The 26,824-nt window shown below is 39.4% G+C and overlaps 1 protein-coding gene across 6 annotated transcripts in view; it reads right to left on the bottom strand.

The window, feature by feature from the left end:
• The window catches only part of PPP1R13B (protein phosphatase 1 regulatory subunit 13B), a 271,782-nt gene that overhangs the window by 85,870 nt on the left and 159,088 nt on the right, over nt 1-26,824 (bottom strand). For all 6 annotated transcript variants that reach the window (XM_053697391.1, XM_053697394.1, XM_053697390.1 and 3 more), the window contains exon 4: nt 23,453-23,514. In XM_053697391.1, the coding sequence (XP_053553366.1) occupies nt 23,453-23,514 (62 nt within the window). The remainder of the gene's footprint in view (nt 1-23,452; nt 23,515-26,824) is intronic.

The following is a 26,824-nucleotide window of genomic DNA, read 5'->3' as shown; positions in this document are numbered from 1 at the left end:
CTTGGATTCTGGAGTGGGCAGAGGCCCACAACTGCTCGCTATCAGCGATCCACATCCTGGGTGTGGACAACTGGGAAGCGGATTTTCTCAGCAGACAGTCGTTTCATCCGGGGGAATGGTCTCTTCACCCCGAAGTGTTTGCGGAAATTTGCAACAGTTAGGGGACTCCAAAGATAGATCTCATGGCATCCAGACTCAACTTCAAGCTACCCAGATACGGGTCGTGGTCCAGGGATTCCCAGGCAGAACTGATAGATGCTTTAGCAGTGCCTTGGGGATTCAACCTAGTTTACATATTTCCACCGTTACCACTTCTACCTCGTGTAGTGGCACACATCAAACAGGGGCAAGCATCAACTATTCTCATTGCTCCATCGTGGCCACGGAGGACGTGGTTTGCTGATCTAGTGGGGATGTCCTCGCCCCCTCCTCGGAGGTTGCCCTGTCATAGGGATCTGCTGGTACAGGGTCCCTTTGTGCATAAGAATCTAGATTCTCTGAGGCTGACTGCGCGGAGATTGAACGCTTAGTCTTAGCCAGAAGAGGATTTTCTGAGAGGGTGATTGATACGCTCATTCAAGTCAGAAAGCCGGTCACCCGTCGCATCTATCATAAGGTGTGGAAGACCTACTTTGGTGTGAATCTCGTGGATATTCCTGGCATAAGGTCAGGGTATCCAGAATTCTTTCCTTCCTCCAGGATGGTTTAGAGAAGGGACTTGCCGCCAGTTCCCTAAGGGGACAGATTTCAACGCTATCAGTGTTGTTGCACAAGAAGCTCGCTGAGCTCCCTGATATACAGTCTTTTGTTCAGACTCTGTCTAGGATCAGGCCTGTGTTTAGACATTCTGCTCTTCCTTGGAGTTTGAATCTGGTTCTGAAGGTTTTGCAGGGAGCTCCGTTCGAGCCTATGCATTCTCTTGACATTAAGACCCTGTCTGGGAAGGTTCTTTTTCTACTGGCCATTGCTTTGGCGCGCAGGGTGTCTGAATTAGCGGCCTTGCAATGTGAGCCTCCTTACCTGGTTTTCCATGCAGAGAAGGCCGTTCTTCGCACTGCTCTGGGATTTCTCCCTAAGGTAGAGTCCAATCACAAAATTAATCAGGAAATTGTGGTTCCTTCCTTGAGTCCTAAAACTTTTTCCTCGAAGGAACGGTTACTTCATAACTTAGATGTGGTTCGAGCCTTGAAATTCTATCTTCAGGCTACGAAGGATTTCAGACAAACTTCATCTTTGTTTGTGGTCTATTCGGGGAAGCACAAGGGGCAGAAGGCTTCTCCCACTTCTCTATCCTTTTGGCTGAGGAGCATGATTAGTTTGGCCTATGAGACAGCGGGACATAAGCCTCCTCAGAGGATTACAGCTCACTTTACTAGAGCTGTGGCTTTTTCTTGGGCCTTTAAGAATGAGGCCTCTATATGGAGCAGATTTGTAGGGCGGCTACCTGGTCCTCCTTACACAGGGATCCCCAGGCAGAACTGATAGATGTCTTAGCAGTATCGTGGGGATTCAACCTAGTTTACATATTTCCACCGTTACCACTTCTACCTCGTGTAGTGGCACGCATCAAACAGGGGCAAACATTAACTATTCTGATTGCTCCATCGTGGCCACGGAGGACGTGATGTGATCTAGTGGGATGTCCCTGTAACCGAGGATATGATGGAGTCCAGGCCTGGACCAAAGAGAATGTGGTTTGCTGATCTAGTGGGATGTCCCTGTAACCGAGGATATGATGGCGTCCAAAGGAGAATCTTTCCCTTAAATGGAAGAGAAAGCAATCTAGATTGGACCTCATGTCAGCAGACCACAACTTCAACCACAGGGTCCTCCGGGCCAGAACAGAAAAGCCTGATGTCTTGGCATTCAAGCGAATAATCTGCATATTAGCATTACAGATAAACGAATTAGCAACCCTCAGGGCCCTAATTCCTTCCTGTATCTCCTCAAGGGGAGTCTCCACCTTGACCATTTCTGACAGAGTCTCACACTAATAGGGAGTGGTGATCGCGGCTGTGGGCTGAAAAACGAACCTTGTGTGTTGAAACGTCTTTCTTTAAAGGGTCTCGAATTTCTTATCCATGCGTTCCTTAAACAACAAACTATCCTCAAGCGGGATAGTGGTGCGCTTAGCGAGCGTGGAGATAGCTTCGTCTACCTTAGCGACAGATCCCCACAATTCTAGCTGTGAATCTGGAACCGGGAACAATTTTTTAAATGAAGAAGAAGGGGAAAAAGACGATCCAAGTCTCTCCCATTCATTTTTAATAATATTCGCCATCTTTACGGGAGCCAGGAAAGTCTGGGGCACTACCCTGTCCTCATAAACCTTATCAAGCTTAGGAATAGAAGGTTCCTCCGGTAACTTCAGTTCCGGAACCTCTAGAGTAAAGAGCGTAAGTTCTCCATCCTAAACCTAAAGTCTGGTTCCTCCGGAGCCAGAGGTTTAGAGGCCACAGATTCTGACCCAGAGAGAGAGTCCTCCGAAGTATCGGAATCTTCTGCATCAGCGGATAATCTAGTCGCAGATACATCCAACGGAGTAGATGACCCCTGGGAAGGATAGCAATGTTTAACCTTTCGCTTGCGATTAGCCTGGCGAGGTTAAGCACTAAAGACCGCAGACACCGCCGTTTGCAACTGCTCAGCAAAATCAGGCGGCAGCATGACCCCTCCCGCAGAAGGATTAGAAGTGCACTGGGGAGCTGCATGTGTAATTGGAGATGAATGTAGGGAACGCACCTTGCGGGATGGAGAGCCCTCAGACGTGGATGGCTCAGTGGTACTAAACATCTTATTTCTTTTAGATAACACTATTTTATCAAGGCATGTGGAACATAGTTGAGCAGGCGGGTATAACAAAGCCTCCTCACAATAATTAGATTTAGGTAAAGAGGGAGTACCCTCTAACATATCAGAGTCATCCATAGCTTGCACCTTTAATATGGACTTTAACAAGAATTAAATGGCACCTTTATACTCCCAATGGCCGGGGCACTCACCACCTCCTATGACCCAGGCCCACAAAGAAAATCGCTTTCGTCTCCTGCAACCGACATTCAGGAAAGGAAGAGGGGGAAGCGACACCCGGTCACATGGAGTGCCATGCAGGACCGCCCCTGCAGCCAAGAAAAAGAGCTCCAACTAAACAGGCTGTGCAGTAATCTAGGAGGAAAAGCCTGACTGTTCCACATTGCCCGAGCCACATCTCACACATGTCGCAGCAAAAACACAATAAAGCAATCATGTATACATCCCCCCCCTGTTCAATAATCACCTTCTGGAGATATTAACCCTTGATTCTATACAGATAAAAGGAGCCACACTGTGACCCTGTCTTCTTGCATTATCATAACATATTTAAAAAAATGAAACAGTCTTACCAGAATCAACGCCGTTGAACAGGAACACTGCCTCTCAAGTTTGACAGTGTGCAGCATCGCTTCTGACATGGACTTGAGTGAAGAAAGCAGGCAGCGAAACTCGTCAAAGCTGATTGCTTAAGGAGCTGTTAATATGAGTCGGGATGGTTTCGCAGAAAGACTCTCCCTGCATCTCCGGACTCAAACTTTCACCCAGGCACTCACTGAGAGGCTGACAGGATTACTTAAAACTCCAGTCCCATCTCGAGAGTACTACCAAGAGTACTAACCTCCATAAGAGACTACTCTGAAATCTTCTGACACTTCTCTGCCAACCTCCTGTGACGAAAGGCAAAGAATGACTGGGGGATGAGGGGAGCGGGGGAGGTATTTAAGCCTTTGGCTGGGGTGTCTTTGCCTCCTCCTGGTGGCCAGGTTCTGTATTCTCACAAGTAATGAATGAAGCCGTGGACTTTCCTCGTATTAGATGGAAAAGATATGTGGCTTACAGAGAAGCACTGACTTACAATAAGCCGTTTTATCACACACGGTACAGTAACTGTTATAACTTCTTTGTGCACCCATACATGTAGTTTAAAAAACACCTCTTGCATTTATGTAAAACTTGTGCTTTCCCCACGCTCCCTAGAGAAGCTAAAAAGCAAAATCTGTAACTTAAATTTTCAAAATGCTGCAAAGTGCCTAAATCAGCTGTTTTATTTGAAGCTTTTTGAAACCCTTCGTTACAGAATTAGCTTTTTGGACTCTCTAGGGAACGTGGGGCAAAGCACAAGTTTTTATACAAATGCCAGAGGTGTTTAAAATATACAAACATGTAGTATAAAAAAAACCCATTCATTTGTAGAGAGAAAAAAAAACAACAACATACAAGGCAATTTGTAATCCACAATGAAAGCTACTATTTAATCTCCATAATCACCCTCTCACTGTTATTTCATATTGCTGATATCTGTAACAGTCACGGTCAAGCATTTTGCTTTTTAGTCGCATGTGCGCAAGTTAAACCACTGCATCAGTGACTCAGTACAACATTTACACTAGATAAAGAAATACACATCCTTTAGCTGTAATAGCAATCCAACTGGAAAACACATTCTTTTCGGCTTCATTTCACATCTTTAAACCAATGACAAAAGGCATATGAGTAGCCACCAATCAGCAGCTAGATTCCAGCTCCTGAGCCTACCTAGGTATGCTTTTGCACAAATTATACCAAGAGATTAAAGCAAAACAGATAATAGAAGTAAATTGCAAAGTTGTTTAAAAAGACATGCTCTATTTGAATCATGAAAGAAAATGTCAAGTCCCTTTAAGGCTACATAAGGCCCTAGTGTACTACCTGGTAACCACTGAGGAGGGGGAGCTGCTCTGAACAGAAGGTAAACTTGATGCCTTTATGGTCTTCTGCGTCATTATTACAATAATACTTTATCATTTCTACAACAGCAATTCTCAGCTACGATATCAGAATACACGAAAATGTTTCTGTACACATCTGAGTGTCGCACAGAATTAGAAATAAAGGGAAAAAAATAACTGTAACATGATAAGGATGATAATCTATAAACAGTATAGTTATTAGATTATTCTTCCGGTATTGTACTACATCTCTAGCCATTATTATGGGAGGATTGGAATAATACCTTTAAATGGGCATTAAAGATAATGAGTCTGTTATTTTAGTAAAATACAGAGAAAAACGATGGATTTGCCAAACAGAATAAAATTCAAAAAATTTATTGTATTATATTTTAAAATAAACATCTCACAGAGGGTACTGCAACATGCAAGAAAGCATACATACAAGTGGCGTGGCACTCAGTGGCTTACGCGTTTCGACTTACACAGCAGTAATCATAGCCTATAGTTAGGGTGACCATATTGCCGCTTTAAAAAGGGACACATATTAAAAATACATATGTCAAGGTTCTTATACAGAACAATTCTTTAAACAGCCCTGAAAAAAAAGCCCTGGCATATGTATTTTTCATACGTATCTCTTTTTAAAGGGGCAATATGGTGACCTACCTATAGTGCTTTGTGCCACGCCTGTTTAAAAAAACCTGAACGGTTCCTAATTGGTTAAAATAAATACAGCACCCACTTGCATAGAGCCAATAATGGTTATGACATATAAACCGCAATTATTTATATCACAGCGGTTTACATGTCATAACCATTATTGGCTCTATGCAAGGAATACCGGTAAGACGGCAATAAGGGCCAGTGGATCTGCTATCAAACCCCAATTAGACAGGCTCGCCGAAAATATCACACATCATATACAAGCACCAGACACTTTAAGGGACATCTTCTGCATAATAGACTTCAACCAGGAATTATTGGATTTTTTTCTGTACTTGTGTTATTTTAGTAACCCATTTATAGTTGTCCCTTACTGGTCAAAGCAGAGGAGATCGGATAAGACAACAGGCTTTTCAGCACAGGAAAACTTAGGTTACAACATACCCTTTACATCATGGAAACTAAAGCTTTTCACTTATATGGTCTATATTTAAATAACTAATACAATTAAAAAAAAAAAATGCATCTGCAGGTTATTGTCAGGCTAATCATTGCAGTGAATTCATCATTATGTCATTTTAACTCATACTGCATATAACAAACAGGCAAATAAGTCTGAAGTTACCTTTATAAAGAGGTTATACTGCAGCAATTTGTACAGTATTTTTCCAAATGATCAAATTTAAAAATTGTTGCACAATTTTGTAAAAACTTAATCTAATCGACATTAATTGAACCCTTTGGCCACACAAACTACTTTGCATTTTGCCAGAATGGTAAAATATATTCGGCTGATGGCTGGGTGAGGGCACTAGGTTCAAAATTCCAAATTAAATTTAAAATGCAGGTCCAAACAACTTACAATTTTACATTAGAAGACGAAATGTGCTACTAAAATACCTGCTTACTACTATTACTTTTTACAGAAATCTAATCAGTTAAATAATTACATTTAATGCATAACTTGCTAGTGCACTCAAGGATCTCATGTCAGCTGCTATTGCCAGGTAAGGACAGACATATACATATGTACACCTGTCATTATGTTAGCAAGAACTGAATTGTTTACAGCTCAGAGACACACCTCTTGAAAAGCATTAAAGAGACAGCCAACACAAAAAAAAATTATTGTTTAAAAAGATAGATAACACCTTTACTAACCATTCCCCAGCTTTGCACAACCAACATTGTTTTATTAATATACTTTATAACATTTAAACCTCTAAATTTCTGCCTGTTTCTAAGCCACTACAGACAGCCTCTTATCGGATGCTTTTTAGCTTTTCAAAACAGGGGAGTGCTAGTTCATGTGGGCCATATAGATAACATTGTGCTCATGCCCGTGAAGTTGTGCACACCACAGCACTAATTGGCTAAAATGCAAGTCAATAGATAATAAATAAAAAAAGTCATGTGATCAGGAGGCTGTCAGAAGATGCTTATATATAAGGTAATCACAGAGGTAAAAAGTGTATTAATATAACATTGTTGGTTATGCAAAACTGGGGAATGGGTAAATAAAGGGATTATCTATCTTTTTAAACAATAAAAAAAAATTGAGTTGACTGTCCCTTTAAGTAAGTTTATCCTATGTTAACTGCTATGGCCAAGTAGTGTCAGGCTGTTTTAATCTGTGAGTAGCAGGTTGCAGTGGCAGGATTCTGAGGTATGAAGGACAAACTACAGCCTCTGGAGAGAATTTTTTTTAAAAAAAACCCCGTTATCCCAGAAAATTTACAGTCAAATAAAAAATAAAAGTGTACATTGTAAAGTTTTCTTACTACACACAACAACATTTGTACCATAATATCTCTTTTATTAGAACCCAAAAATAACAAAAAAATATGGACATATATATTTTTTTGTAGAAAAGATGCAAAATACTACGTGTCTGACAATTACGCTTCTTACTCCTAACAGTATAAAAACATTGTTGTACCAAAAAGTAGACAGAGCAATAGTTATCATTTACAGAAATAGCAACACCCAAATATAATAACCTAAACTTTGCTTTTATTTATCCGCAGAACATTATAAACGACTGCTAAGATATTGTTTGGATAAAGCTAAATAAGCAATACCCCAGATTTGATAAATATAAAGATCTACATAAACCTGCAGTTTGATGTGCGGAGTTCTCCATTTCACCCACATTGTAGATGAAGTCGGTTACAGCTCTGCAATAATATCCTGGGTAAAACTACTGGTGATCACATAGAAGGTAGGCAGCAATACTGCTCTGATGTGAGCGTGCTAGGAGGAGTATATCCGTCTGCAACAGGCCATCAATTACTGCTATAATCCTACACATTCCTGCAGCTTAATATCAGTCTCTTAGCAGCGGAAACTCCCTCTTTAAAACCACAGCAAAATAAAAGCAAATGGGTTACAAACTAAGCAGGTTTATGGAAAAACAATAACTCTTATAGCCAAATAGGACTACTTAGATTAGTGAAATATATTTAATTAAGTCATTAAAGGGACATTGGCTTGTTGTACTTATTAAACAAATATAAATCACCCATTTAAAAAACAATGAATTAAAAGATATTAAAATGTACAGCAATATCAGTTGTGTACTTCCAGAAAATGCTCATTGGCTGATAGGTGCTCACGGGTAATGTTTATTGGTTGAGCATTTTAGTACCCAAAAGCCAATTAGCATTAGTAGGAAATATCTATTAGCCAATGAGCATTTTCAGGACGTACACAACTGATGCTGCTTTATAAGTACCAAGTTATATTTAAAAGTTTTTTTACCTAAGATGTTTTCTGGCAAAGATGATAGAAAGGGTTTGAGTACAGTGTCCTAAAAACAACATTTGATCAGTGATTGGCTATCTAAGGATATGCTCTATATTTCCCAGACCTAACATAAATAAAGTTTGCATTAGTATGACACACATTACATACATCCTCTATTGTTTCCTGCTCCATCTTCATACAGAGAAAAAGCCCTGACACGTCACCAAGGCCAGTACCAATAGTGTCACCTGGGCATCTGAGCGCAGAACAAGTCTCCATCTTTTATCTCAACTACTGTACACGTAGAACAAGACTTGTGATTAGGAAAATGTGGTACCTTTATTCAAGTAAAAAATTTTTAAACTGAAATTAATAACATAGTGTGTGTGATTTGTGACCATTAGTAGGAAATACCTCTCAGCCAATGTACATTAGCAGAAAGCATAGAGCCAATATCACTTGTGTACTTATTACTAATACTCATTGTCAGCTCAACCAATAAGCTTTAGGAGGAAAAACACAAATTATACTGCTGCATTCCTTTTAATTTAAACAGCTTTTACACTTTTGTTCATGCAGAATAACTAAATAAACCAAATTTAAATTGCCAGAAGTGAGGATGTAAGTAAGAACGATTATAACAACGACAAATTATAAGTAATCGGGAAAAACAAATATGCTACATGTGTTTAATCACTAATACTATTGCACTATACTGAGCAAAACCACACAGTTTACCATCACTTTAAATGAACTACACTTGGTTTCAGCAAGACACACTGCAGCCAAACACTCAACACATGTGCAAGATCCACCTAACACTGTACAAAAGCAGCAAATAGCATCTATAAAAGATGCTTGTATTCCCCACCACACCTATAACTCTTTGTTCACTGATCCCAGTGTGTATAAAACAAACCTATACACAGAAAGAAGAGGAGACAGACATATTGCTCCATTCTTTAGCTATCCTTTGTTGAAGAAATAGCAATGCACATGGGTGAACCAATAAGATGAGACATCTATGTTCAGCCACCAATGAGCAGCGCCTGAGCCTATTTAGATATTCTTTTCTCAACAAAGGATACCAAGAGAATAAAGCAAATTAGATAATAGAAGTAAATTGGAAAGTTGTTTAAAATTTCATGCTCTTTCTATATCATGAAATAATTTTTTGGGGGGTTTCTAGTTCCTTTAAAGACAGATAAAAGTGTGCAAACAAAATGCTGTGTGGAATATAACAATCTTAAAGTATGTTTATCATTCCTTTTATTCCCCACAGCCATTATCTGTCCCTAATTGCCCTATGCAGAAAAGATTGGGTAAGAGAAACCTAGATTTCAACATGATGGGCCCCTTTACTTTATATGAAAGTATATTGCAGTTTTGTTACGAATTATAACTTAAAGGGACATGAAACCCAAACATTTTCTTTCATGATTCAGATAGAGAATACAATTTTATACAACTTTCCAATTTACTTCTATTATCTAATTTGTTTCATTCGATGAAGGAGCAGCAATGCACTACTGGTTTCTAACTGAACTCATGGGTGAGCCAATAACAATCATTATATATCAGCAGCCACCAATCAGCAGCTAGAACCTAGGTTCTCTGCTGCTCCTGAGCTTACCTAGATAAACCTTTCAGCAAAGGATAACAAGAGAAGGAAGCAGATTAAATAATAGAAGTAAATTCGAAAGTTGTTTAAAATGGTTTGTTCTGTCTAAATCATGAAAGAATAAATTTGGGTTGTATGTCCCTTTTACATTTCATATTACAAATGTAAAAGTTTTTAATTTACTGTGAAAGGGACATAATACTCATATGCTAAATCACTTGAAACTAATGCAGTATAACTGTAAAAAGCTGAGAGGAAAATATCACCTGAGCATCTCTATGTAAAAAAAGGAAGATATTTTACCTCAAAATTTCCTCAGCTCAGCAGAGTAAGTTCTTTGTAAAAAGTTATACTCAGCTGCTGCCCAGCTGCAGGTAAAACATTTTTTTTTTTAAAAATGAACAGCAGCCAATCAGCATCAACAGTGCTGAGGTCATGAACTCTTAGTAAACTTCCTTAAACTGAATAGGGAAATAACATGAGAGTTCACAAGGCTCAATCCCTTAGCAGTCCCGGGACAGACCTACTGATTTGCTGCTTAGAAGTCCTTTACAATGGGATGTGGCTACTGAGGAACTTCTGAGGTAAAATATCTACATAGAAATGTTCAGGTGATATTTTCTAGTCAGCTTTTTACTGCTAGGCTTCATCACTTTCAAGGGTTTCAACATTTGGGTATCATGGCCCTTTAAGCAACAAAACTATTCTCAAAACAATCTGAAATTACAGAAATATTCTTTCAAGGTCTCAACCTACATTATATAGCAAGGCCACAATACGCACTTTGTGCCCAGCATTCTCAATAATTAACCCTTTCACTGCTGAGCTATTTCATAAGATGAAGCTATTTTGAGTCTTTTGCACTCACTGCATTTAAACATTTTCTTATACAGTCGTTATGGGTAACTCAGAGAAAAAGCACTGTTGTTTCTATCAAACAGTTTTCGTTAGTGGTAATGCATTGCTGCTCTTGCGCTGGACATTCCCAGTGAGCCAGTCAGATTTGGGATATGTGCATAGTCAGAACAGCTCAGTGGCAAAAATGAAACTTTCATGATTCAAAAAGAACAGATAAAAATATATATATATACAATTGATTCCCATAATAAGATTTACCTAATTATCTTTATATCTTTTATTAACACTTACTCCTTTCCATGACAGCATACTGAAGTAGGCTTAAGAGCTCGCCATGGCAGTCTAGAGTATTAGAGCACTTTATTGTTGCACTTTTAGGACTTAGTAAAGTAAAATTATCTTGAACAATCCCCCTCCAATGAGTACTATACATAAAATCAGGACACAGAATTGTGTGGCAAACTTTGAATGTGGACTAACATGGATTAGTAACTTCTTTACTCTGACTAGCAAATTTATAGTAATATTTTTCCACCCCTGCATATGTACTGTATACACATAGACAAGTGAACAAAAGTGACATTTGCATGTTCTTTCTGAATCAGGAAAGTTTAAATTTTGCCTTTTAAGCATCTTTACAATGTATTTCTATTATCTAATTTGCTTTGTTATCCTTTGTTAAAATGCATACATTGGTAGGGTCATGACCGCAATGCACTAATGGGAGCTAATTGCTAATTGGTGCTGCACATATATGCCTTGTGATTGGTTCATCCCATGTGTTCAACTAGCTAAATTGTGAGCTTCTCAGTTCCTGTTAGAAATGGAAGTGCAGAACATTGTTATATTCCACACAGCCATTGGCTGCACATTCGAATGACCTATTTATAACTGTCCTTTATTGGCCACAGCAGAGAAGGTAGCCTAAGTTACAACATGGCAGCTCCCATAACTGTTTTTGAACAGTTAATGAAACTTTAAAAAATACATTTACATGTTATTCTCAGACTAATCTTTTCTTTGAATGCATCATTCTATTTAGCATTTATTTAGTGTTTTAAGTCCCTTTAAAAAAAGCATAACAATGGAATTTAGTACATTTGATAATAAAAGTAAAATAGAAAGTTGTTTAAAATTATATGTTCTGTCTGAATCACAAACTAAGAAATGTCCTTTTGATATGTATAAAGTCTTAAAGATTAACACACGAATGGAAAACATATTTTGCTAAACCACACAAAATAACAACCGTAGTTATCATGTAACTTGTTATTTAAAAAGCAGAGGACAGCGGAGAACTAGTTAGAGTGAATATATATATTAGCAGACAGAAAATTATAGTTTACCTAAAGGGTTTAGCCCACAATGAAAGCAAAAAAAAACAACAACATACAGAATACATTAAGGAGCTTCTTAAGAACAAAATACTTTATAAAAGATGCAAGTGTATATGAAATATTTATTATTCCCAGGTAAATTCCTAAAAGCAAATATTTTGTATGCATGAAATATTCTAACATACTTATCTCAGATCTTTACAAATATAGACCTGAAGTCAATTATTAAAAAGAGACATTAAACAATAAATACATTTCATGTACAACCCTCTAAATATAGGTGCTGCCATTTTAGAACCTAGGTTTCATTGCAGGTATCTGAGAGCTGATGCGCTATCACATCAGCACTGGAACGCAGATTTCAAGATGGTAGCACCCATGACTAGGAGGAGGAGTGAAATTACCTCAATACAATTTTTATAAAAGGCGTTTAACCCCTTAACAACCAGCGCCGTAACCTGTACATCATATATTTTGAGCTCACTTTTCTTCTAAAGTGTAAGAAATATTGTGAGATTCACTTAAAGTGACATTTCACTGTAAAATGGTGTTTCACTGAATGTGTTCCCCATGACTTGTTATACCAGCTGCAGTGTATAAACCTATGAGAAATAGCTCATTTATGCTTCTTTTTGCAAATGCAATAGCTGTATTTGCTCTATCAAAATAAGCTAAGCTTGCAGTGTGATCAGATCTCGTTATCTTATCACTCAAATGCTTCCCTTTCTTATCTCTGTCTCTGTACAATACTTAGAAAGAACCATTGAAAATTAACATTTTAACCCCTTAAGGACCAGCGACGTTCCCTGTATGTCGCTGGCCTCTTTTTGGGACTTGATTGTTTTATAGCGCGGTCTTGCCACCAGCGTTGAGACTGCTCTATTCCACAAAGCCTGCTGGAGGGAGTGCATTAATAGCGTGTTCTTGCTAGACTTGTGCTATTATGTCCTGAAAAAACCCTTAACGACCAGTGACATACAGGGTACATTGTGGTCATTAAGGGGTTAAAGCTTTATCTCTTTCCCCCTTCCACTGTGAGTGTAATTTCATCTGCTGGCTCTGTTTACAAAGTTTGTCCATATCCTATACCTAGGTATATAAATGTCCAGTATAGGTAGGGATTCTACAGGCTACATTAGCAATTGCAAATGCCAATATAAAGGCTAAGGAGCTATTTGTAAACAATGCAATACACTCCAGCAGATGAAATGGATCATTGGAAACAAATTAAAGGAAAGTTTTTGGGTACACTGTCCCTTTAAGTGATTTTTAGTTCAAGTAAAATTACGGAATGCTGAAATGTGATGCAATCCACTGAATATTGGGTTGAACGGCCAAAAACTACACACACAAATTTACTTTTACAGGCATTTAATTTAAAGGGACAGTCAACCCCAAAATATTTGTTGTTTAAAAAGATAGATAATCCCTTTAGTACCCATTCCCCAGTTTTGCACAACCAACTTTTTATCTCTGTGATTAACTTGTATCTAAGCATTTTCTGACAGCCCCCTGATAACATGACTTTTTATTTATTATCTATTGACTTGCATTTTAGCCAGTATCTGCCACAAGCCACTGGCGTGATCACGTTATCTATATGGCTCACATGAACTAGCTCTCCCCTGTTGTGAAAAGCAAATAAAAAAAGCATGTGATAAGAGGCAGCTTTCAAGGGCTTATAAATTATAATATGAGCCTTCCTAGGTTTAGCTTTCAACTAAGAACACCAAGAGAACAAAGCAAAATTGGTGATAAAAGTAAATTAGAAAGTTGTGTACTGTGTGTATATGTATATATATATATTATATATATCACCAATTATATATTATATATAAACAGTATCTTAAAAAAGTGAGTACACCCTTCACTTTTTTGTAAATATTTTATTATATCTTTTCATGTGACAACACTGAAGAAATGACACTTTGCAACAATGTAAAGTAGTGAGTGTACAGCCTGTATAACAGTGTAAATTTGCTGTCCCCTCAAAATAACTCAACACACAGCCATTAATGTCTAAACCGTTGGCAACAAAAGTGAGTACACCCCTACTTTACATTGTAGCAAAGTGTCATTTCTTCAGTGTTGTCACATGAAAAGATATAATAAAATATTTACAAAAATGTGAGGGGTGTACTCACTTTTGTGATATATACTGTATATGTATATATATATATATATATATATATATATATATATATATATATATATTATATATCTATATATATACACGCACACAAACATATACACACACACACACACCAGTGAGTGCTGTAATTATTAATTGCTGTACCAGCATCCTGTGCACGTGCAGATCGATCTCTCTATCCATATCTATCTATACACATACATACATATATATATATACATATATATATATATATATATATATATATATATACTCACTGGACTGTAGACAGCACTGTAAATCAAATATAAAGTATATTTGATTTACAGTGCTGTCTACAGTCCAGTGAGTGCTTTCAACTTTTCATTTTTTATATATATACATACACACACTTATAGATACTGTAGATATATACATACAATCTAGCTGAGATTAAAATTAAATTGATCAAACACTGTACAAACAGATCAATTTATCAAAACATACACATTATATAATACAAACAAAGAATGATTTAAAAAAAAAAAAAAAAAAGAGTCTTGTAACAGGAAAAATACAATATCTAAATTATAGCACTAAATAATGTTCAATAACATCAATCTTTCTTGATATTCCAGCTTCTTGCAAAGTTATTAACGATATATTAAACTGTTGAAGTTCAAGTAAAATGCTCAGTATGTCAATTGAATTTACATTTTAAAAACATCTCACAAAACACTGTTTGTAACATAAAAAGATAGCATAAAACATTCAGCTGTCAGATTAGGTGCTACAAACCAATATAATACATTTTAAAAATGTAATCTTAAATCTGAAAGCATCAACAAATTAAGGGTGAAACGCGTGGAGTTTACCTTTCTACAAGTATTCCATGTGACTGTGTAGGAGGATACTTTTATCTTGCTACATTGTCCATTACTTGTAAACTCTTTAACGGTTTCCAAATGCGTCAGCTCCATTTTTTCTATGCACACTTATCTGTTCATCAATAGATCAAGCCAGTTTTCACAAGTAATATCCCAGTTCAAGGTTTAGGTTAAGAGACTATTAAAACACTAAATCAAAACCTGAAATCTACAAAGAAATGGTGTTTTTCCATTTAAGAAATTTGATAACGCTACTTTATGAAACACAGAGGTTTCTGTGTGTTTATCAGCTATCACAAATGCATATAGCTAGTGGATATTGCCAGCAGTCAGACACCTAATCAAAGCAAAATCAAACCAGCTGTCAGTTCCAATGAACATCATGCACTGCACTTTCTATATTCACTGTAGAGGACTGAATAGCTACCAACCCTCCCCCATCCCACACGCTAAGCCCTGCTTGTAACATTACAATGAGTGAGATATACTTTTGGTGTCCAATACAAAAGCTTCCATAGACTAGCACTGTATACATACGGTATATATATATATATATATATATATATATATATATATATATACACTGTATATCTATATACACACACACACGTATATACATATATATATATATATATATATATATATATATACATACACACACATACCTGTATATACACATACACTGTATATAATATGGTTACAATATTATGACAGTTTGGTTTCTTTAAGTGGCAATGTTGTGATTTATAAAAAACTGTATGATTTCTGAAATAACTAGTAATACATTTTTTTTGGATCTGGGCAGTTTCTTCAGTATTATAATATCTAATTGATGTGTTTTGAATATAAAAAATATAATTGTAAAATTAAAAGGGAATTCATAGACAAAACGTATTTCTCAAAGGGACATAAACAAAAATAAATCCACAATAAATTATTAAATTATTGTATGAATGCACGCATTTTACCAGCTTTTACTGTAATTTACCTCTGCAAACTGCGCTTCACTCCCTCCCCCAAAGAGGCAGCAGCACATCTCGCCTCTGATTGGTTACAGCAGTGCAGAGGGGTTTTGTGACCTTCTCTGGATTTGAAAAGTTACAATATAAAGCATTTTTTATGCAGAGATTTTAAAAACACTGCGATTATTTGCTAACATTTTCATTCACAGTTCAAATAGGTGAGTCTGCAACCACAAATTTATGAAGCAGAAACTGCTTCTTTATTCTCTCTGCCACCTTAGAGTTTGTGAGAAAAATCACCCCAGCACTCACTTATTTGGTGTGATTAAATTACTGTGCTCTTGCACAATTGCTGACACAAGAGCAGGAGGGACTGCACAAGATAAGAGAACTCTTCTGCAATATTAAATTTCGCCACACGATGATGCATCACAAGTGGCGATTTCAGGCAGGCGGGTTCTCTATTTTAGAACTTGTCCCCCTACAATCCTGAGAAATTTGCCGCTATCTATTTATTTAAAAAAAAAAAACTCTTGTCATGTAAAAGAGGGAATCTCCTGTTCGAAATGAGTTGTTCATTAATGTTTATTTATGTTAGAGTATTATACACTGACCCTCTAAATAACCTAGAATCATGGTCTCTGTACGCTTAACCCTCTGCCATACATGCGTGATACAGGAGATTCTACTGCAGTAGATAATGCGTATCTGTGCTTAGCATTAACAGAGATTGATGAGATTGTGCCCACAAACACTTTTGTTTATAACACTAGAGACAAGCTGGCTAACCAAGTACAAACGTGATATATAGGGAATATGAAGAATAAAATGTACCATGTTTTTTTTGGCTATGAAAGGGAGACGGACTTTAGTGGTAATAGTGTTGTCCAATTGGTCCAGTTATTATTTTCATATAAACATACAGTGTGAGGAGACATCATTTCAATATGTTCTGGCAACAGTACGTTGGTTACTTAGATCACTTAATGCTGTGCAGGGGATTTAACATTTTACCTGATGCATCAAATTAAAAACATGACAGTAAACAAGTTTAATTATATCTTTAGAGCATCAAACGAGTTGAAACTGGCACAATTACCACCCGGATAGAGATTATCTTATAAAAACATCAAAATACCACAGTTGTATCACAATATTCAAATCTGCCTTGTGATAAATTCTATCAATTCACTTTTAAACACTAATTTTCTGGGTTATACATTTGTTTAACTGTTTCATAATCTGTGTATAGCGCACATCGTCCTATAGAAAACCTCAGTAAACACACAAATATGCACACAAGTTTAACCCTTTGTTTACCAGTAACACATACAACTGCAATTTAACCCTTGACTGACAAACAAATAGAAGCAGTGGATTAACCAACTGATAGTCCAGAGCACACAAACAAGGGATTAAATCACTGCAGCATAACAAAACATAACTGCACAAAACACACACACCAGTGATTTACCCCCTCCCCTGCCACTTGACCTGTTGTGATCTGCTGCCTTTGTCTGCTGTTGCTAGAAAAAAAGAGGAGGAGAAAGATAAGCCGCCTGGCTACTGCATGCCCACATGATAACCACAGGAAGTAGTTATGCCATAGTATGTCACTAACGGAGAAGACCTCTCACTTCTTTCAACAACCATGCCCAGGCTAAATGCAGATTTAAAAAAGGCTATAGGATTTATATAAAAGATTATAACAGAATTTATGTTTACCTGATAAATTACTTTCTCCAACGGTGTGTCCGGTCCACGGCGTCATCCTTACTTGTGGGATATTCTCCTCCCCAACAGGAAATGGCAAAGAGCCCAGCAAAGCTGGTCACATGATCCCTCCTAGGCTCCGCCTTCCCCAGTCATTCGACCGACGTAAAGGAGGAATATTTGCATAGGAGAAATCATATGATACCGTGGTGACTGTAGTTAAAGAAAATAAATCATCAGACCTGATTAAAAAACCAGGGCGGGCCGTGGACCGGACACACCGTTGGAGAAAGTAATTTATCAGGTAAACATAAATTCTGTTTTCTCCAACATAGGTGTGTCCGGTCCACGGCGTCATCCTTACTTGTGGGAACCAATACCAAAGCTTTAGGACACGGATGATGGGAGGGAGCAAATCAGGTCACCTAGATGGAAGGCACCACGGTTTGCAAAACCTTTCTCCCAAAAATAGCCTCAGAAGAAGCAAAAGTATCAAATTTGTAAAATTTGGTAAAAGTGTGCAGTGAAGACCAAGTCGCTGCCTTACATATCTGATCAACAGAAGCCTCGTTCTTAAAGGCCCATGTGGAAGCCACGGCCCTAGTGGAATGAGCTGTGATTCTTTCAGGAGGCTGCCGTCCGGCAGTCTCATAAGCCAATCTGATGATGCTTTTAAGCCAAAAAGATAGAGAGGTAGAAGTTGCTTTTTGACCTCTCCTTTTACCAGAATAAACAACAAACAAGGAAGATGTTTGTCTGAAATCCTTTGTAGCATCTAAATAGAATTTTAGAGCACGGACAACGTCCAAATTGTGTAACAAACGTTCCTTCTATGAAACTGGATTCGGACACAAAGAAGGTACAACTATCTCCTGGTTAATATTTTTGTTGGAAACAACCTTCAGAAGAAAACCAGGCTCAGTACGTAAAAACCACCTTATCTGCATGGACCAGATAGGGCGGAGAACACTGCAGAGCAGATAACTCAGAAACTCTTCTAGCAGAAGAAATTGCAACCTAAAACAAAACTTTCCAAGATAATAACTTAATATCTATGGAATGTAAGGGTTCAAACGGAACCCCTTGAAGAACTGAAAGAACTAGATTAAGACTCCAGAGCCTGAACAAATGCTTAAACGTCTGGCACAGCTGCCAGCCTTTTGTGAAGTAAAACAGATAAAGCAGAGATCTGTCCCTTCAGAGAACTCGCAGAAAATCCTTTCTCCAAACCTTCTTGTAGAAAGGAAAGAATCTTAGGAATTTTTATCTTGTTCCATGGGAATCCTTTAGATTCACACCAACAGATATATTTTTTCCATATATTATGGTAAATTTTTCTAGTTACAGGCTTTCTAGCCTGAATAAGAGTATCTATTACAGAATCTGAAAACCCACGCTTTGATAAAATCAAGCGGTCAAACTCCAAGCAGTCAGTTGGAGGAAAACCAGATTCGGATGTTCGAATGGACCCTGAATAAGAAGGTCCTGTCTCAAAGGTAGCTTCCATGGTGGAGCCGATGACACATTCACCAGGTCTGCATACCAAGTCCTGCGTGGCCACACAGGAACTATCAAGGTCACCGAAGCCCTCTCCAGATTGATCCTGGCTACCAGCCTGGGAATGAGAGGAAACGGTGGGAATACATAAGCTAGGTTGAAGATCCAAGGTGCTACTATTTGTATCCAATAGAGTCGCCTTGGGATCCCTGGATTTGGACCCGTAACAAGGGACCATGAAGTTCTGACGAGAGGCCATCAGAACCAAGTCTGGAATGCCCCATAATTGAGTTATTTGGGCAAAGATTTCCAGATGGAGTTCCCACTCCCCCGGATGCTCCTCCATCGCCAGGGAACTCCTTGTTACCCCCTGATGGATGATATATGTAACAGTCGTCATGATGACTGATTGAAACCTTATGAATTTGGCCTTTGCTAGTCGAGGCCAAGCCTTGAGAGCATTGAATATCGCTCTCAGTTCCATTATGTTTATCGGGAGAAGAGAGTCTTCCCGAAACCATAGACCCTGAGTTTTCAGGGGTTCCCAGACCGCGCCCCAGCCCACCAGACTGGCGTCGGTCGTGACAATGACCTATTCCGGTCTGCGGAAGCTCATTCCCTGTGACAGGTTGTCCAGGGTCAGCCACCAACGGAGTGAATCTCTGGTTATTTGATCTACTTGTATCGTCGGAGACAAGTCTGTATAATCCCAATTCCACTGTCTGAGCATGCCCAGGTGCAATGGTCTTAGATGAATTCGTGCAAAAGGAACTATGTCCATTGCCGCAACCATCAACCCTATTACTTCCATGGACTGCGCTATGGAAGGAAGAAGAACAGAATGAAGTACCTGACAAGAGCTTAGAAGTTTTGATTTTCTGGCCTCTGTCAGAAAAACCTTCATTTCTAAGGAAACTATTATTGTTCCCAAGAAGGGAACTCTTGTTGACGGGGACAGAGAACTTTTTTCTATGTTCACTTTCCACCTGTGAGATCTGAGAAAGGCTAGGACAATGTCCGTATGAGCCCTTGCTTTTGACAGAGACGACACTTGAATCAGGATGTCGTCCAAGTAAGGTACTACTGCAATGCCCCTTGGTCTTAGCACCGCTAGAAGGGACCCTAGTACCCTTGTGAAAATCCTTGGAGCAGTGGCTAATCCGAATGGAAGTGCCACAGGTAATGCTTGTCCAGAAAGGCGAACCTTAGGAACCAAAAATGTTCCTTGTGGATAGGAATACGTAGGTACGCATCCTTAAGTCCACCGTGGGCATGAATTGACCTTTCTGGATGGTAGGAAGGATCGTTCGAATGGTTTCCATTTTGAATGATGAAACCCTTAGAAACTTGTTTAGAATCTTGAGATCTAAAATAGGTCTGAATGTTCCCTCTTTTTTGGGAATTATGAACAGGTTGGAGTAAAAACCCATCCCTTGTTCTCCTAATGGAACAGGATGAATCACTCCCATGCTTAACAGGTCTTCTACACAGTGTAAGAATGCCTGTTCGAAGATAATTGAGACCAGTGGAACCTTCCCCTTGGGGGTAGTTCCCTGAATTCCAGGAGATAACCTTGAGAAACTATTTCTAGCGCCCAAGGATCCTGAACATCTCTTGCCCCAGCCTGAGCAAAGAGAAAAAGTCTGCCCCCCCACCAGATCCTTCCCAGATCGGGGGCCAACACTTCATGCTGTTTTGGTAGCAGTGGCAGGTGACTTGGCCTGCTTACCCTTGTTCCAGCCTTGCATCGGCCTCCAGGCTGGCTTGGTTTGAGAAGTATTACCCTCTTGCTTAGAGGGTGTAGAATTTGAGGCTGGTCCGTTTCTGCGAAAGGGACGGAAATTTGGCTTCTTTTTAGCCTTAAAAGACCTATCCAGAGGAAGGGCGTGGCCCTTTCCCCCAGTGATGTCTGAAATAATCTCTTTCAAGTCAGGGTCAAACAGTGTTTTACCCTTGAAGGGATGTTAAGCAAAAGCGCTCTGCGCGCCACGATAGCAAACCCTGAATTATTCGCCGCTAATCTAGCTAATTGCAAAGCGGCATCTAAAATAAAAAAGAGTTAGCCAATTTAAGAGCTTGAACTCTGTCCAAAACCTCCTCGTACGAAGATTCTTTATTGAGCGACTTTTCTAGTTCTTCGAACCAGAAACACGCAGTTGTAGTGACAGGAACAATGCATGAAATTGGTTGTAGAAGGTAACCTTGCTGAACAAACATCTTTTTTAAGCAAACCCTCTAACCTTTAATCCATAGGATCTAGAAAGCACAACTATCTTCTATAGGAATAGAAGTGCGTTTGTTTAGAGTAGAAACCGCCCCCTCGACCTTGGGGACTGTATGCTATAAGTCCTTTCTGGGGTCGACTATAGGAACTAATTTCTTAAATATAGGGGGAGGACAAAAGGTATGCCGGGCCTTTCCCACTCCTTATTTACTATGTCCGCCACCCGCTTGGGTATAGGAAAAACATCGGGGGGCACCGGAACCTCTAGGAACTTGTCCATCTTACCTAATTTCTCTGGAATGACCAAATTGTCACAATCATCCAGAGTAGATAATACCTCCTTAAGTAGTGCGTGGAGATGTTGAAATTCAAATATAAAAGTTACAATATCAGGTTCTGCTTGTTGAGAAATTTTCCCTGAATCTGAAATTTCTCCCTCAGACAAAACCTCCCTCCTGGCCCCTTCAGATAGGTGTGAGGGTATGTCAGAACAGATATCATCAGCGTCCTCTTGCTCTTCAGTGTTTAAAACAGAGCAATCACGCTTTCTCTGATAAGTAGGCATTTTGGAAAAAAATGCAAGCAATAGAATTATCCATTACAGCCATTAATTGTTGTATGGTAATAAGTATTGGCGCACTAGATGTACTAGGGGCCTCTTGTGTGGGCAAAACTGGTGTAGACACAGAAGGGGATGATGCAGTACCATGCTTACTCCCCTCATTAGAGGAATCATCTTGGGCAATATCATATCTATGGCATTATTATCCCTACTTTGTTTGGACATTATGACACAAATATATCACATATATTTAAATGGGGAGACACATTGGCTTTCATACATATAGAACATCGTTATCTGATGGTTCAGACATGTTAAACAGGCTTAAACTTGTCAACAAAGCACAAAAAACGTTTTACAATAAAACCGTTACTGTCCCTTTAAATTTCAAACTGAACACACTTTATTACTGAATATGTGAAAAAGTATGAAGGAATTGTTCAAATTTCACCAAAATTTCACCACAGTAACTTAAAGCCTTAAAAGTATTGCACACCAAATTTGAAAGCTTTAACCGGAGCCGTTTTACATTTAACCCCTATACAGTCCCAGGTATCTGCTTTGCTGAGACCCAACCAAGCCCAGAGGGGAATACGATACCAAATGATGCCTTCTATAAGCTTTTTCAGTGGTTCTTAGCTCCTCACACATGCATCTGCATGCCATGCTTTCCAAAAACAACTGCGCATTAGAGGCGCGAAAATGAGGCTCTGTCTATGACTAGAAAAGGCCCCCAGTGAAAAAGGTGTCCAATACAGTGCCTGCCGTTTTTATTAAAACAATCCCCAAGATTTAACAACTATTAAAAGTAATAATCTGCCAAATATACTTAGTAAAGTAATCGTTTTGGCCCAGAAAAATGTCTACCAGTTTTTTAAGCCCTAATGAAGCCCTTTATTCTTTTACTTAAACTAAGAAAATGGCTTACCGGATCCCATAGGGAAAATGACAGCTTCCAGCATTACATAGTCTTGTTAGAAATGTGTCATACCTCAAGCAGCAAAAGTCTGCTCACTGTTTCCCCCAACTGAAGTTAATTCCTCTCAACAGTCCTGTGTGGAAACAGCCATCGATTTTAGTAACGGTTGCTAAAATCATTTTCCTCTTACAAACAGAAATCTTCATCTCTTTCCTGTTTCAGAGTAAATAGTACATACCAGCACTATTTTAAAATAACAAACTCTTGATTGAAGAATAAAAACTACATTTAAACACCAAAAAACTCTAAGCCATCTCCGTGGAGATGTTGCCTGTACAACGGCAAAGAGAATGACTGGGGAAGGCGGAGCCTAGGAGGGATCATGTGACCAGCTTTGCTGGGCTCTTTGCCATTTCCTGTTGGGGAGGAGAATATCCCACAAGTAAGGATGACGCCGTGGACCGGACACACCTATGTTGGAGAAATTACATTTTATCCATAGATCACTGGGTACATTAAAAATGTTACATTATAAAATATCAAATCACAACAGTTCAAAGCCAATAAATATAGCAGGTAGAAAATGATGATCATATAATGAAGACCTACCCCATTTTCTAGTCGTTTCTCTCCAGTAACACCATTTCTTTGATTTGGGGCGTGGCGCGCAGCTGGGTGAAAAAAAAAAAAAAAATTAAAGAAAAATCAAATTTTCTTCTATTCATTTATAAGAATACAATTTATAACAACATCTTGCAATATTTTAATACTAATAAAGGAACAGAAGACTAAAAATAAATTCCTAATAAAATGTTTAATTAAAACAATACAGAGCAGACATACGTAACCTTATCTAGTAGTCATGGGTGAAAATTCCTAATCTGTCATTTAGCAAATTCAGATATTTTTGTGTTGAACTTTCATACTAATAAATCTGGCGCAAAAAATACCCGAATGCCGCCGTCTGCGACCATAGTGTATACCAACGTCTATTAATTCTTCAAAATGCTGAGTTGCATCAGTTTAAAGAAAACCTGTTATAGACTTTGCTTTCTGGCCTCTCTAGGTAATGTGGGATAATCACAATTTTGACACAAAAAACTTAAGTTATGCTTATCTGATAATTTTCTTTTCTTCAGACTGGGAGAGTCCACAGCTGCATTCATTACTTTTGGGAATTCAGAACCTGGCCACCAGGAGGAGGCAAAGACAACTCCAGCCAAAGGCTTAGATACCTCCCCCCCACTTCCCTCATACCCCAGTCATTCTGCCCGAGGGAACAAGGAACAGTAGAAGAAATATCAGGGTGAAAAAGGTGCCAGTAGAACAAAAAAACAGACGCCCCACAGAAAAAATACGGGTGGGGAGCTGTGGACTCTTTCCATCTGAAGAAAAGAAAATGATCAGGTAAGCATAATTTAAGTTTATCTTTATAAATGGAAAGAGTCCTCAGCTGCATTCATTACTTTTGAGAAAACAATACCCAACCCCTACCCAACAAAATCCTGCTTCGTCCGAAGCCGAGAACAACTTTGAAAAAAGGAAAAAGCCCAAGGACAATGACCCGCAGATAGTCCACAAGCCTTGCTAGAGACCGCAGGAACTAGAATCGACAGTCAACAGCCTCCAGGAGACACCGTCGCCCAGCAGTCGATCTCCAAACAACACACCCCTTACTAAAGAAAGGGAACAAGCTACCGTATTCTTCCACAAAGAAGAAAAGACACGGATAAAACATGATTGTATCAGTAAAGCATGGCTAATCCCCCTTAAGGGACTCAAGGTGCTGCTCATCTTATCAACCTTGAAAGGAGAAAAGGCTGAGTAGACCTCGCCGGGGAACTAACTTGCAACCCTCGGAGTGCTACAGTGCAGAGTAGCCACAGTGCATTAGTATGCTGAGCTAGCTGCCCAGCTAGCATAAGGAACTGCATAAAAAAAAAAAAACTAAAAAGGGCACAAGGAGCCCGTAATAAAAACACAGAGAGAGGATCTTCCCCTAACACAGTGCAACCACAAAGCAACTGAAGACAAAGGTCCCCAAGTCGGAAAAAGGTAGCTCAGAATACGGAAATATTCAGAAACGAAACCTCGTGCTGCAAGCTCAGGTAGGTCTGACTAACAATACCTGAAGCAAAAGCACTGCACGCTGCAGTCATCTAAAAATAACCCTGAAACTTAAAAACTTGCAGGGCATGTAGAAAACAGCTAAAGATAGGATCCTTCATATTGCTAATACAATAACCAGCAGACAACGTAGCAGGCTAAGAGCCACCAGTCCTTCCCACAAACTTGAACATGGAGAAAGGAGAAACCTCAAAGAGGCTTACCGTACCTCGAATGCTCAGAGGACGAATTAGCAGAACAACAGATCTCAGATCCTGCTCCAACACCGGACCAGCCCAAGCGACAGACATGTCTGATAGACAGGGGGGACAGAAAGACCCCAACCACAAGCCCCCAGGGAATGGAAAGAAATGGGGGGGATTCACCCACCCAAAACAGAGCTTGGGTGCCAACCCAATCTGCTCCTCCAAAATAAGGCACTCCCAAGGAGAACCCCCTAGGACCTGGAACAGAGAAAAGTGCAATAGATCCATAGGAAGACCTGTCACAACTCTCTTAGACAGTCTCTACGTAAAGAGATCAATTTCCAACAGGTGGAACAGACAACAGAGCAGCAGATGCTGCCCCTTACAGAAATAAGCCACCTGATCCAACCTCCTACACACAGGGCAGGACAATGACCCTCCAGAGAGAGGAAACCCTAGCTCATAAGGAAGACAAACTATCCCCTCCAAAGGGAAGGGCACAGATAAGAACAGTGTACATGTCCACAAGACATGAAGCCATAGTATGATCAAAACACGGAGCGAATGAAAAAATCATCCAGACACCACTGTTGACCCAACAAAGAAAAAACTCCCCATGAAGAGGAGCACACTCCGTCCGAAGGACAAGTCAGGCCTTAAAGTTTATAACCAGTACCCAAAGGTGGATGTGAACTCTGGCCTTCCTGTTTGCAAGCCCAATGAGCTAGCTCCTATGTCGCAACATAGGGTCCCTGAAAAAACTGGGTCGTCCCGAACCATTCCACAAAATCATAAGTCTCCAGACATCCAAGAAGGATCCAAGAACCCTTGACCCGGGACCCAGAATAGTCCTAAAACGAACACCCCCCACCCCCTTAGCCGGAGGTCAACACCCCACAAATTTCTCTAGAGCCCCAAGGGCAACACTAAGGGAAATGACACGAGTCACCCAAAGGAGAGCGTAAAAAAGAAAGGCTAGTCTCCATATTCCTTTCAGATTAACGTTCCAGAGGACCACATCCAAGGAAGAAGAATGCAAAGCATCCCGAACCCAGGCAGAAAAACATCCCCTAAGCAAAAAGCTTGAAAGAAGAGACAACACCTCATATCGCCCCTGATATGGAGACGACTAACTCCCGAAGGAAGACAGAGTCTCACGGCCTTAACTTCCTAATTAAGTGGCCAGAGCCATTAGAAAAACCGTACAAAGTTCAGAAAGTCTCGACCCAAAGAGAGAGAACCTCTAAAAGGAACAAGTCCTAAAAGGACACGACCAAAGAGACCATGAAAGGCAAAACCATACGAAAGGCAAAACCGTAAGAACGGCAGTATGAAGGACCTAAATCCTCCAAACCTCCAACCCAAAATTGGAAGGAACACTCTAGTTCCCGTAAAAATTGGAAAGGACTGAGCCTGTCCCCAAAGATTTCAACGGAGTCCCGGCCCACTAGATTGAAAGGCGAATGAGCACTGAACCAATCCCCCAGGCCCCTTAGCAACCACGGACCATCAAGTCCTCTCAGGATGTTAGTTGAAGCTTGTAAAATAAAACAAGTAAACAACACAAATCATATTGTTATCACTAGGCGCCCTCACCAGACATCCAAAGGCGCCACGTGTCTGAACTAGGCCTCAAAGACAGAAGAAGGATTTATACCCAGTCAGGAAA

This window comes from Bombina bombina, chromosome 1 (assembly GCF_027579735.1).
Source record: "Bombina bombina isolate aBomBom1 chromosome 1, aBomBom1.pri, whole genome shotgun sequence".
NCBI lineage: Eukaryota > Metazoa > Chordata > Amphibia > Anura > Bombinatoridae > Bombina > Bombina bombina.
The sequence above is the reverse complement of the archived record's forward strand: the minus strand, read 5'-3'. Positions and strand labels throughout refer to the sequence as shown.